This window comes from Rattus norvegicus, chromosome 4 (genome assembly GCF_021556685.1).
Source record: "Rattus norvegicus strain SHRSP/BbbUtx chromosome 4, alternate assembly SHRSP_T2T, whole genome shotgun sequence".
NCBI classification, from domain to species: Eukaryota; Metazoa; Chordata; class Mammalia; order Rodentia; family Muridae; genus Rattus; species Rattus norvegicus.
Window position 1 is genome coordinate 119,132,398 of NC_141537.1, and position 13,165 is coordinate 119,145,562.

The 13,165-nt window shown below is 53.8% G+C and overlaps 1 protein-coding gene across 4 annotated transcripts in view; it reads right to left on the bottom strand.

The window, feature by feature from the left end:
* The window catches only part of Rab11fip5 (RAB11 family interacting protein 5), a 37,472-nt gene that overhangs the window by 2,337 nt on the left and 21,970 nt on the right, over positions 1 to 13,165 (bottom strand). Inside the window, exons 2-6 of one of the 4 annotated variants that reach the window (XR_015685559.1) lie at positions 10,961 to 11,397; positions 10,194 to 10,878; positions 5,241 to 5,259; positions 3,253 to 4,953; positions 125 to 314 (exon numbers count right to left, since the gene is read on the bottom strand). Coding sequence is in view for 3 of the 4 variants with exons in the window: in XM_087657512.1 (XP_087513638.1) it covers positions 125 to 314; positions 3,253 to 5,259; positions 10,194 to 10,878; positions 10,961 to 11,397 (3,319 nt within the window). In the remaining variant the exon portion in view is untranslated. 4 annotated transcript variants of the gene reach the window in all.

A 13,165-nucleotide genomic window follows, 5' to 3' on the forward strand; every position in this document is an offset into this window, starting at 1 on the left:
ATGTCCATTGAGAGCTGTGGCCCGGGGAACTACCAGCTACCTGCTCTGCCCTTGGCATCACTTGGCCTCTGCCCATCGTACTGACGCTTCCCTCAGGTGCCCCTAAGATCTTGCTGCACCTCACCTTCAGCCTCTTGGTGTCCACAGTTGAGCCAAGCTGGGATGCTGGAAGCACAGACTGGATGCCTCCAGATGTGACGGTCTTGAGCCTCTCCAGTCCGCTGCTCAGGGCTGTGCTCAGGCTAGTACGAGACTGTTTCCTGTCGGGGCTAGCCTCCACAGGGGCAGCAGTGAGGGGTTTCACAGGATGGGGACTGCAAAAACAAACAAGTGAGCTATAGGGACAGAAGGGCAGCACAAAGGTGACACCACCATCTCTGTGATGTCTCCAGGACACAGCATCCTGACCTCCTCAACCCACCAGCCTCAATCCAGCATGGATAACTGGCCTACAAATCTTGTACCTATGCCAGGTCTTTGCCAGCCATTTCCCTTCCCTTGTTTTCTACACATTCAGTGACCCAGTGGTCAAGACGTAGGTGTGAGAACTTCAGAGCTAAGAGAAGGAGAGACCTGCACAGACTATGGTGCTCCCTTGTCTTCACCTCTCTCTGCTAATGGCTTGCCATAAGATTTTGGAGAGGCCTGCAAAACCTCTTCTTGACCTTGACCCCACCTCCTCCCAAATCACTGTCCAGAGCATGGAGACTGCCTTCCTTTTCTAACCTCTCACTTTCTTTAAGTACTCAGGCCAAACCTCAATGCTGATACCCCAGTCCAAGTAAATCTGCTGGATCCCCTCCTTCACTTCTCTGAGTTAACAGCTACCCACCTCTCCCTTTCTTCAAAGACCTGCAGCTAATGCCCTGAAGTCTACTAGCCTCCTCTCAGTCCAAACTGCTACTTCCCTGTCTTCTCCTTCTCCTGAACACCCTGCTTTCTCACCAGCTGCAGTCCAGCTGCTTCCCCGGGGTCCTTCTAGATGTACCAAGTTCCCCTCACACCTGCCTTTTCCAGAAGCAGCTTTCCCTATTCTGCTAGACAATTAGTGGCCTTCCGCTTCTGAAAATTCCTTTAGTGGCTCCTTTCTAAGTAAGATAACAGATTCTAGGATGACGGGGGCTCTGCCTGTGCCTCCTGGCCCACAACTACCCCCTCCTCAGTCATAAACAATCTTTCAACCTTTATGAAAACTACTTCTAGCTAGACATAGTGGGGCACACCTGTAATAACAGCACAGCAGAGGCAGAAGCACCAGGAATTCAAGGCCAGGCTTTCCTACATGAAACTGTGCCTCAATAACCCCTCACCAACATATTCCTCTACCCAGGATCCTTCCCTTCCTCCCCTAACCTAGTTCCTACTACTGTGCCAAAGCTATACAAGTCCACCTCCTCAGGAAACCTAGTGATTCCCTGACCTAAGATAACCCTCTCCTGGGTGCCCGAGCACCTGGCACCTGCAATAGTCATAAGCCTATAAATCAGGTAACCTGTCCTGGGGGAACCTCATAAATCCACACTCGCCCTATAGAGACTTCAGGCCTTTAGGCAAAGAAGAGAATGGACCCGGGTTCCCTGACACAGGCGCAGGGTGACCCCATGAAATAGCACTGCTCCTCAGGACAGGGCTGGTGTTTAGTCTCACAGATACCAAGTCCCCCACACAGGGAGCTTCCTGAGGAGTCAGTTCACTAGGCCTTTACCTGGTCCTCTCACCCAGGAGTCTGCCCTGGAGATAGTATGAGAGCAGCTCCAAGGCCACCTGTCTCAAAAGCCACCCTCAGCGCATGGAGGTACCCTCTCAGCAAACAGCTAGAGTGCTAGGCTCTTGGCCTGAACCCCCCCGCTGCTACACACACACACACACACACACACACGCATCTGAGAAATAGGGACAGTTCTATGTGACCATCTCTTCACAGTGTAAGATCTTACTCCATATACATATTAAATGACACCAATTCTGAAAAGAACCCGTTTGAGTACAAGCTGAGGTTATACTGCAAGATGTGGGCCACATGAGGACACCATCACCAGGAAATGAGGAAACCATAGCCACCAGCTCCTTCTCCTTACAAGGAGGCACAGGCTCACCCAACACCAGGTGTCACCAGCAGGCCCAACTGCTTCCCTCACTGAAATGAAACCTCCCTGCTTGTCCACCTGGACTAGGCATTCTTTGGTTCTGGCACAAAACAGATGCTTGCTCAGCAACCCTAGACATATGAACCAGCAGGTGCCTGAGCAGGCTGGGGGGCCTCAAAGGCCAGGGTCAGATCATGAGCCACTGCCATCCTGATCCAATGCCCCTGCTGGGTCACTCTCACTGAGCCTTTATCCCAAGTCTCATCGCCCTCCATTCTGCCCAGGGCCTCATGCCGTAGAGACCACAGTCACAGAGGCATGAGCTATCCACTCAGCTGCCCTAAACGGATCCGGACAGTGATTTGGGAAGAGGCAGGGTCAAGGTCAAGAAGAGGTTTTGCAGGCCTCTCCAAAACCTCGTGGTAAGCCATTAGCAGAGAGAGGTGACAACAAGGGAGCACCATAGTCTGTGCAGGTCTCTCCTGCTCTTAGCTCTGAAGTTCTCATACCTACAGTCTTGACCACTGGGTCACCGAATGTGTAGAAGACAAAGGAAGGGGAATGGCCCAGGCCTGAAAGCCAATGACAAAGCAAGCCAGTGAGGTGCCTGCTGCAGCTGGAGAGCCTTTTCTAGAGGATTTGGGTGTGGGAAGCATTTGAAGACAGCTTCCTTTCCTCTCCTCTGAACCTGCCTTCAGCTTCCTCTCTAAGTCCAAGACCTTCTGCCGGCTCTCTGCTAACTCATCCTACCTGGACAGAAAACTGCTGTGAGCCCCACTACAACCTGTTACTACCTACAAAGCCTGAAGAAGTATCACCCCTTTGTGGAACTCCAGTCCCCCAGTCATGGCATCTTCGTACAGCAGATGCAGCTCTCATGCCCATCTTCTGCCAGGGCACGTGGACTCTCTCCAACCTCATCCCTCAACCTCTATCCTTATCAGGTGCTGTTTCCCAAACCCCAGCTTATAGGGCCAGCTGTCCCATGTATAAACAGTGTCAGAGCTGGTCCTACAGAAGTACATGGCTTCACCGGCTGCCTCCAAATAGAGGAGACCTTACACGTGCCCTCGGCAAACATGAAGCTCTACTGTGAAGTACTTCCACTCCTGTGTCCCTTCCCCACCCATGTTCCTCCTGGGAAGGGTTCTAGGTGGATGCTCACCTGCCACTGGGCTGGGGGTCCTCAGCTGGCCGTGTCTCCAGGGGCAGAAGCACAAGCGGGGAGGCTGGGGTGGCTGCAGCGTGGTCTTCCCCATATGGTGTAGGGGAGCCCCCAGTGGGGGAGAGCTCAAGGGGGCAAGCTGACTCTTCGGGAAGTGAGGAAGAAGAGGTCAAGGGCCAGGCTATAGGCAGGGGAGGGCACGGAGGGCCTGGCACTCCGTGGCGGTGGCTGGCCCAGGGTGGGAGAGGGGGAGGTGGGAAGGCAGGTTCTGGGGGTGTGGGCAACTCTTCTGGACCAGAGTGGGTAGAGGATCCCCTTGACCCTGGTGGTGATGTGGATGGGAGGCTGAGGGGATCTTGGCTCTCCTGACATGAGAAGGGATTTGAGGCCTCCTCCTCCTCCTCTTCCTCTGCTTCCTTCTCTTCCTCCTCCTCCTCTTTCTTGACCCACAGATCGGCCTGCTGGGAGGGGACTGAGAGAGCCCCAAACCCCTCTTTGGCTAGCTCCTGGCTCTGGGTTTCAAAGCTCTCATCTGTCTCTGAAGTCCCCCAGTCCTTCTGACTTAGCAGAGTTGAGCTGGCTGAGTTATGAGATCTGGGGATGGGTCCCTCAGGGCAGCTGGTGGGCCTAGGTAGACAGTCCCTAGACCCAGGGCTACTAGTTTCTCCTACTACATCTTCAAGTTCTGGCTCACCTATCAGGGTCCCAGAGGGGAGTCTGTGCAATTCCTCCAACTCTGAATTTACCCCCTCCTCTTTAGACTCTGGGGGACCAATAACCAATGCACTTGGGGTGCTATCTTCTACCCCTGGCCCCCTGCTACTTGGCCCCCCTGTAGCATTCTCTTCCTCCTCTTTGTCCTCCTCCACTTGAGAATTCGTGGGTGTGAAGAGGCGGGGTGGCTTGGGAGGTGGTGGGCCAAGCCATGGCCCCTCATCCAGTCCCTGCTCAGGCTCAGGCTCCAGCTGCAATGATGGGAGCCCTTCGCTCCCCATGGGAGGCACAGTATCTGGATACTCAGGCTGCACCTGGGAAGAAAGCACCCCCTTGGATTCTCCCTTCATGACAGGTGAAGCAGCCTCTGCTGTAGGAGAAATGGTGATCACGTCCCAAGGCCAGGAATCCTCCACTGTGTTCAGCTCCTGGAAAAGCTGGCTTCCATCTTGGGCGGCCTCCTCTTCCAGTCCTCCAGGAGTGTCATCTGAACCAGGAAATCTCTCCCATACACTGAGAACTTCTGGGGAGCTGAACAGAGATGCCCCACTATCTGCTGGACTCTGCCCTGCTCCCCCTTCTGAGGCAGGAAGCTCCCGGTCTGGTGTTGAGGCTGAGGCTTGCAGGTGCAACTGGGCTGCTCTGGAGGATGGACCAGTCCCTGAAGACCCCAGGGGTCCTGGGTCAGACATACTTGTGCTTGGCTGGTCCAGTACTGAGTCCACAGGAGCCTTGGGCTCTAACCATGTGCTGCTTCCTCCTCTTCCTCCCCCAGGCTCTCCCTGGGGCTCTGTTGCTTTCACTGCCAAGGTTCTAGGGCCTGGGTCTTGCAGCCCATCCTCCTCCAGCCCCATTCCTGCAGGGGCCAGGATCCCACTCCCGGCCTCTGACTGCAGCCTGCCAGCAGCAAAGATGTTGAAGTTGTCGTCCCACTCAGGCAGGGCTTTCCCAGGGGAGGCCAGGGGGGCCAGGCTGGCCCTCGAGGCACTGGGGAGAGAGGGAGCAGGTGAAGGAGAATTTAGTGCTATGTCGGCTTTGAGATCCTCGAAGAAGGGGTTGCTCTGCAAGGAGGTGAGGAACGGGTTGGTGACCCCCAAGAATCCGGATGGGGTGGCTTCAAGGACAATGTTGGCAGCAGCGGCAGTGGCAGTGGCAGTGGCAGGGGAGGCGGCTGCAAAAAGGTTAGTGCTTAGCATGGGAGCGGCAGCGGGAGCAGGAGGGGGGACCAGAGCCTGGGGGAAGCAGGGGTGAGGAGCAGCTGGGTCAGATTCTACCTGAGGAGACACGTCCAGGCTGTGGAGAAGACAAAACCATGAGCCTCCTGGTTAACGCTGAGACTGGAAATATCCCGGCCAAGTACCATCCCTACCCCACGTCCACCAGGCCAGGTACCACACCACCACATGGGCTATATGTAGCCACATGACCCAGGGAACCAAATGAAGGAAGACCCCAATATTATGAGGCACCAAAAGGATGCTGGGAGAGCTCATGGACAAAGACAGCAGTAAGAGAACCAAGCAGGGGCCTAGGTTGCAAATGAAATAGACTATACTTTACTGAGCTCTCGCAGGAAGGGGTAAAGGTGAGACTATCATCAGGCAGAAGATGTCCAAGAGAGCTCAGCACATGGGGAGGGGACAGGGAGGCTAAGGAGTTATTCTCCTACAGCAGATAGCATCCTTCCTTAGCTTACCCTCTTGTGGGTCAGCCTATGGAGTACACACTGATCTAAGAGCCTTCATTCCCCCAGGACAGAGTAAGAGAGAAAAGCAAACTGAACACTCCAGTGTTCACAGACTGGCAATGGCTGTGGCTGAGCTTCCTGTCAAACTCCAACTTTGATGGCCTCCTCCTCACAGGCAGCTTTTCAGTTCTCTAAACTCCTGGGGTCCCCTTCACCCCTTACACCTAAATGAGAGCATCGGGTAACCTCCTCATATCCACCTTTCCCACCCATCCAGCAGGGTGGTGAGCGAAGGCAGCTGAAGCCGGACTCTGCTAGCCAGGCATAGTGAAAGGTGGGCTGTGGCCAGAGGGAAGGAGCCTGGAGCTTGTCACAATCGTTCAAGAACTTAGGGTCTAAACTAGACAGGTTGTACAAGGTGCCTGACAGGCAACAGGCAAGAGTCCAGGTCAGCCAAAGGCCATGGAGGCTCCAAAAACAAACTTGGGGACAGAGGTCAGCTTCCCCACAGGACACAGCCATTTTCTCATGAGGATTCAGCTTTCAAAGCTAAACACGGTGGCAGGAGGAGGAGGAGGAGCACAGTGCCATCCTCACCTACAGAGCCATCCTGGACTACATCACATGCTGCCAACCCAAAAAATGTAAAGGAGGCTGTGGCTTTAGTGGGCAACATGTTTGCCCAGCATGCATAAAGCTCTAGGTTCCACTCCCAGCACTGCATTAGCCAGCTGTGCCAGCACAGGCCGTAATCAATCGTAAGACGGTCAGGAAGACCAGACGTTCAAGGTAATCTTCCTATGTATAGCAAGTCAAAGGCAGCCAGTGAGTTAGACATTGATAAATAAGTAAGGGAAGGCAAGGTGTGACAGCACACCTTTACACCCAGCACTTGGGAAGCAGAGGCAAGAGGAGGCAGGAGGCAGCCTGGTCTACATAACAAGTTCCAGGGGCAGCCAGAGCTACATAGTGAGAGATCCTATCTTGATTTTTTAAAAAAGGTCATTTTTTAAAATCCAGCTTTCAAAGATTCTCATGACCTTATTTCCCCCTAGAACAACTCCAACCAAGCTGGAGGGTAGATTCTCAGTCTCTAGACTGATCACCCCCTCTAGACAACAATGGAGGGGAAGGGGAGACCAAGTTCCCATGTCCCACCTCCAGCTCCCAGCTTCTGGTTCTGTTTCTACAAACAAAACAGGGGAAGACACTGAAAAGAGAAGAACTCTGTCTGGGGAGCCACCCCACAAATGTCCCCACCCCTACAGATTTCTCCCTTCATTCCAGGTAGGCCCCAGGGCCGAGGCCCAGGTTGACCCCTGAGAGTTAGGGACCACACACTAACTACCACTGGGGTCAGAGCCCCGTCTGGAGCATCCACACCTCCCAAGCTCCCTCCTAGGAAAGGGGCTGGGGCACTCTAAACTACCCTCTCTTTATGCTTCTCAAGAGTAGCCCTTGTGGTCCCATCAGCCTTGCTCGGCCCTACCTGACACCACCCACCCACCTGCCCATACACACACTCACCCTCAAGCTTGCAGCAGTCTGCTGCTAGGCAGACTTCAGGGAGAAGGGCACTAGGGAAGCAGACTAGGAGCCTCAGGCTCTGTCAGCAGGCTCCTCCCACCATGATTCCCCAGAGATGCATAGAAACCGGTTGGTATGGAATCAGCAAAGAGCTCTCTCTGGAGGCCAGAGTTCTAGGCAGCAGGCCCAACAGGTTTCCCTGAGCCAGCACAGCTTTCTGACATCCTGCCTGTTCCCACCCTCAGAACCCCTCCATCCTCACTCTCCCTGCACCCTAGCACACACATGTTCTTTTGGTTGTGAGTGTGGCCTCTAACACCTGAGCCATCCCTCCAGCGACCAAGCATACACTCTGAAGTCATCTGAAGGTCATCAGTGGAACACTCCTGCCCCACCAGCACACATGGTCTTCTGTGACGGTTGTACCCAGAGAATGCCACTGAGCCCTGGAGCCTACCCAGCCAGCTTGGCACAGCCTTCCCCTCCAAGGCAGCAGGGAACAACATATGCTGAGGCCAAATTCTGGGAAGAGAAGAGACAAGTCCAAGCAACTCTGTTCCTTCAACCCATGCAGATAAGCTTCCAGGCCTGTAGGAACCATAGGACAATTGGCTGAACCTGCCACTTAATGTGAAACACCAATTCACTTCAATGTTTCTCCCCACCCTTTTAAGTTTTTTTGAGATACTGTCTCTCTGCAGAGCCCAGGTTGACCTCAAACTCAACAGCAATCCTCTTGCCAGGACCTCCAGAGTGCCAGGATTATGGGCATGTGCCGCCATTCTTAGCTGTCCTTAAAAATCACACCCTGGGACCATCTCTGTAGAAAGCAGGTTTCACTACTAGCTGGGGCTTCTTCCTTAACCAGAGATGAGCTCTGTGTTCCCAACACTGAGGTGGCAAGTGGCTCTATGAAGGCTACCTACCAGTCCTCAAAGGTTACCGCCAGCCTTCCAGATACCACTGTATATAATGTACCAGCCACCCCTCCTGAGCTTGGAAGCTCCTGACACCTCCTAAGATGTGCTTCAATTCCCAGAAAACATGTCCAGGAGGTGTGGTCATCCTCTTACTGGCAGGAGACACTGAGAAGCCTGAGGCAGAGACCCCAGCTAGCATCTAGCTTCCAAAACTAGATTATTGCTAACCAAGTAACTATTCTGGGAAAACAGCCACAGGAGAGACAGAAAATTCACTAAAGCTAGTTAGGGATCACCTGAAATGACCCACCCTTTCTGCCACCACGAATATCTGTCACCATACCTCAGGAGGGACTGGGCAGACACAGAAGTGCTAAAGGTCACTTAATAACACCCCTGGCTCACTACAGCAACTCAATTCCTGATACCACCCTGCCAGTTCAATTTATTTTCACACCTGTATTTGGTCACTTTCTGTGTTCAAAGGTTGCTGTGGGGAAAAGGAGCCAAAACAAAGGCCCTAACGGGAGGCACTGAAAGGTTTAACAGGGTGGCCTGTGTTAACTCAAGCATAGGACACAGCCGCAGGTCCTGTGGCCCAGATAAGGCTCAGTTCTGACTCCTCTCAGCCTCATGTATGTAGGCTCAAGGGTAAGAGCCACATGCCAGAGGCATACCATGTGGAGAAGGCCAGTAGGATCGTCTTGCTAGCTACTGAATACAACACTGCCTTAAGCTTCTCCACAGAGCACACGTGCCAGAGTCACTAGAGGGCGCTGCTACTCCTACGCAAAACCTTTCAGGCTTTCCGACAGTAGCCCCAGGCACGGGGGTCCCTGTGGGCTGGCTGGCTCTCCTAGTCCTAGGTAGAGACCCTCCTCTAGTTGTAACTAGTTCTGATTCTAACCTGCAGGTGCTGCCCTGAGCTGCCTTATCTCTCGGCTCTCTCCCTAGAACTCTAAGCAAGCATTCCAACCAACAATCCCGGGGCCAGCTTTCCCTCCTGCTTCAGCGACCCAAGGTTAGAGTGCTCTTGGCACTCTGAGGGTGGCTCCTCTGGCCCTACCTGGATGCTTGGCCCACAGCCTGTGACAGAATCCAAAACCAAATGAGGGCAGGGCAGAAATCCCCTCTTGCTTCTGTCTACCACTGACCCGAATTAAGAAGTCAGAGAAGCACAGGGAAATGGTGGAAGGAAACTAGAAGTAAAACTACAATTTTGAGGCCCTGCCCCTCCCCTCTGCTGGGAAGCAGGCATAGCATCTTCACAGCCGGGCCCAGCCTTCTCTATACTCACTGAATGGGAGAGGTAGACTTATGAGGGGAGGAACAATTGGCCTCAAGAGGCTAGCTGGGACTGCCACCAATGCTGGACAGCAATGCAGATTTCTATGACCTGTGCATGGAGACCCTCGTTAGGGCCCTGCCAAACAATACAGCCACTGCAGAAGGGGTCAGAGACCGACCAGGACCAAAGGAGAGGTCTAGGAATGGAGCCAGCAGCAGTGGCCATCACTCCCAGCAGAGTTCATCCCTAGGGCAAGAGATCCTAGGCCTTGGTGGTGGTGATTATTCCCAGGGAGTGGCCATGGACGCAAAACCTTTTCCCAGCCTAGGACGACTGGGCAAGGAGGAAGCACCCAGCTACAATACTTAACATCTGTCCCTCGAGGGGACATGATCCCAGAGCCAGGTGAGGAGCCAAAGGAAGTTATCTATCTAACTTCAGGGGAAAGTGCCTGAAGGTACAGCCCCGTCTCAAAGCTTCCTTACCTTGAGCTGAGAAAGCAAGAGATGAGGTCAGGAAAGCAACAAGTCACACGATGCCTCTGCCTTCCTTTGTATTACCGATATAAGCATCAGGGCCTGGGCCCACCTGGATCCACAGGACCCTCATGGTGTTGTGCCCTTGCTACTCACCTGTGTCAGTAGGCACAGTTCAAGCCTTGGCTCAGGAAGACAAGGTACCTCACTTAACCATGCAAAGCTAGAGCCCAGGCAGCCTGCTCCCTGCTCCTCCCAGCCCCAGGCCCCAGGGGCCAAACACCCAACCTCCTTCACTCAGAGCAAAAGTAGCCTTGCTGAATATGTACCTGGGCTTCTGAGTTGGTTCCTTGGACTCTCTCAGGCCAAACCAGCTACTCTTGGCCTTTTCCTCCCCGGTGGATGAATGGTGCGGGGAGGCTCCTAGGGAAGGACTCCCTTTCTCCCCGACTGAGCCGCGGCGCCCCACCTCATTCCGACTCAGCCCTTGGTGGTGGTGGTGGTGGAAGAGCCCCATCCGGGGCTTCCGCTCCTTTTCTGCTGCTATGGCCTCAGAGGATGCCACCATGGGTGTAGCAACCTGGACTGGCTTTCCCTCTGGTGGTCGGGTCCCCTCCTCCTCTGCAGAGCAACTGGCCCCTGGAGCCAGCACTTTGGTTTGCTTGCTCAGCTCCTCCTGTCCAGGCACTGCCTCTAAGCTGCTGGTGCCATGGCTGCCTCTGACCCAAGAGTCATCTGAGGACCGAGACCCCTCCTCAGAGGACCGAGGTGGGACACTGTGTAAGGAGCTTGAGGGAAAGGGGCCTGAGATGGAGCTGCGGTGCCGTAATGGGGGCTGAGGCTCTTCATTGTACACATGGCTCCCATTGACGCAGAGGGACGAGCGGGAGGCTCCATCGAGGTGGCCTTGGAGCTCAAGAAGGGCCCGGGGAGGAGCTGCTCGAAGCTGGCTGGCCTCGTCACTGTATGTCCTCTTGTGAGTGAGCAGCTTGGGGGACTGTATAGAGTCCCTTCCTGGAAAGGAAATGTGACCATGAGCACTTGGAAGAGGAGCCCTGTTTCCCTGCCTTCCTCACCACCCTCTCCCTCTGCTCACCCGCTTCAGTGGCTAGCCAGCTGCTGTGGCTTGGTGAGCGGGTGAGCAGCTCTGCCCCAGGGCCCTGGTAGACCAGACTGCCACTAGTGGAGGACAGGGTGCTGTCGGAGCCCAGAGAGGTGTTGGACTGTGTGAGCGAGGACTTGCGGAGTTTGTTGCGGAGGAAGAAGCCTTTGGCTTTGCCCATCTTGCCCAGGCTGCCTAACTCGGGGTCCTCCAGGGCACTGCTAGGAAGGATGGCTGAGGCAGATTCGAGGTCATACTTCTTCTTGCCCTTCACTTTGTCCTTGAGCTTGCTGAAGGGAGACCGTGGCTTGTCCTTCATGGAGAGATCAAACATGCTGGCGCTCAGGTTGTTCCGTGTGAACTGGATGGTCACCTGGATCTCACCACGCTCCTTCTCCTTCTTGCCTGGCTTAGAGTGTAGCTTGTACCACCTGAAAGAAGCAGCAGGGCAGAGCTCTGGTCACAGGTACCTCAGACGCCCCCTTCACTTCCCAGGACAGCCATAGACACACAGCCCCACCCCCACCGGCTCCTGTCGTGGCACACAAGCTTGGGTTCTGGAATTACCAGCATAACTGCGAAACCCTTAAGCTTACCTATAATGGAGAAAGCCACATCCAGAGCTAAGAAATCTTCTCAGGGGCCACTGAGCAAGGCAGCAGTGACCAGGACACAGTCCCTCCTGACCAGTGCTTTCCTTAGAGCTCAGAGACGCCACAATAATTCATCAGCCCCTCTACCTGTAACTCTGAAGCCCAAAGGGGTGAGGCTGGGCCTGTTGAGAACTGCCCTGTTTCCAGGTCCTGGTGGAGACAGCCCTATGACGCACTTTACCTTCTCTGTTCAGTCCCACAGGTACTCTGAGCCACCAAAAAAGAGCACACAGAGGCCCAGGACACTAATGTACGTACACACAGTCCTCACAGATGCACTGACTCACCCCAAGTCCTGCCAAGAATACTCTGAAGCAGAGGAGCAGACAGGCATGACTGAGACCTGAAGCAAGAGAGCTGGGGGGGAGGAGTGCCTTCATCCACTCCCCTCCCCCACTTCCACCCTGCCAGGTACTCCCTAGGGGGTCATCCCCTGTTCTACAGATTAGAGGGAAGGCTTAGACTCAGAACAGCAGACAGGGAAGGACAAGGACATACATCCTTGTCCATCACTCCCAAGCCCATGTCCTCTGGTGACACACTCCCCAGGGAATCAACCCCTAGTTTAGCTGTACCGTCTTCAGGTATGAGGAGCCCAGACCGGCCTTGAAATCACTATCTAACTGCAGTTCTCTGTGAACTCCATCCCCCACCTGGTGCTGGGATTACCGGTGTGCACCACCATGCCCACTTACCTCTCAGAAAACTAAATATACAGTGTTGCTGTGCAAGGAGCAAGTACACTTGTGGGTGTTTACCTATGGAGGTGCAAACTTGTATCCACCAAAAGAAAACGTCTCTCAGAAGCTTGTAGCACCTCTATTTGCAACAGCCCAGACTTGGAAGTTGCCCGGGTACCCTTCAGTGAGTGAGTACATCAACACACTGGCATGGACAGTAGCACTGAACACAATGACAGACAAGGATGAGCTACAGAGACATGAAAAGACACAGGAAGATTTGTAAACACACAAGAGAAAGGATTCCATAAGGCTTTGTGGACTCCACTGTATCACATTCAAGAAAAGACAAAACTATCAGGACAAGAGAAAGATAAGGACAGAGCATAGCAGGCAATGTACACCTGTATCTTACCACTGGGGATGCTGAGGCAGGAGGATCACTGAAAGCTTGAGGTCAGCCTAGACTATGCAATTATCACCCGCCCCCTTTTTAAAAAAACAAAATGAAACAAAGAAAGAGATCAGGGGGGGCTGGGGATTTAGCTCAGTGGTAGAGCGATTACCTAGGAAGCGCAAGGCCCTGGGTTCGGTCCCCAGCTCCAAAAAAAGAAAAAAGAAAGATCAGGGGAGGAAAGGAAGTGAACAGACAGAACATTTTTGTGAATGAGTAGGGCATTTTTATGGAGTGAGACTACCCAGATGATGTCATTGTGGTAAATAGTGTCATTTTGTTTCAACACCTGAAGAACACAGAACATTCATATAGAATGAGCCCTGATGTATAATCAACCACAGAGACAGCAGGATGGCCGCAAATTCAGGGGCAGCCTAGGCTACACAGAGATCTACAGGCCAGCTAGGGA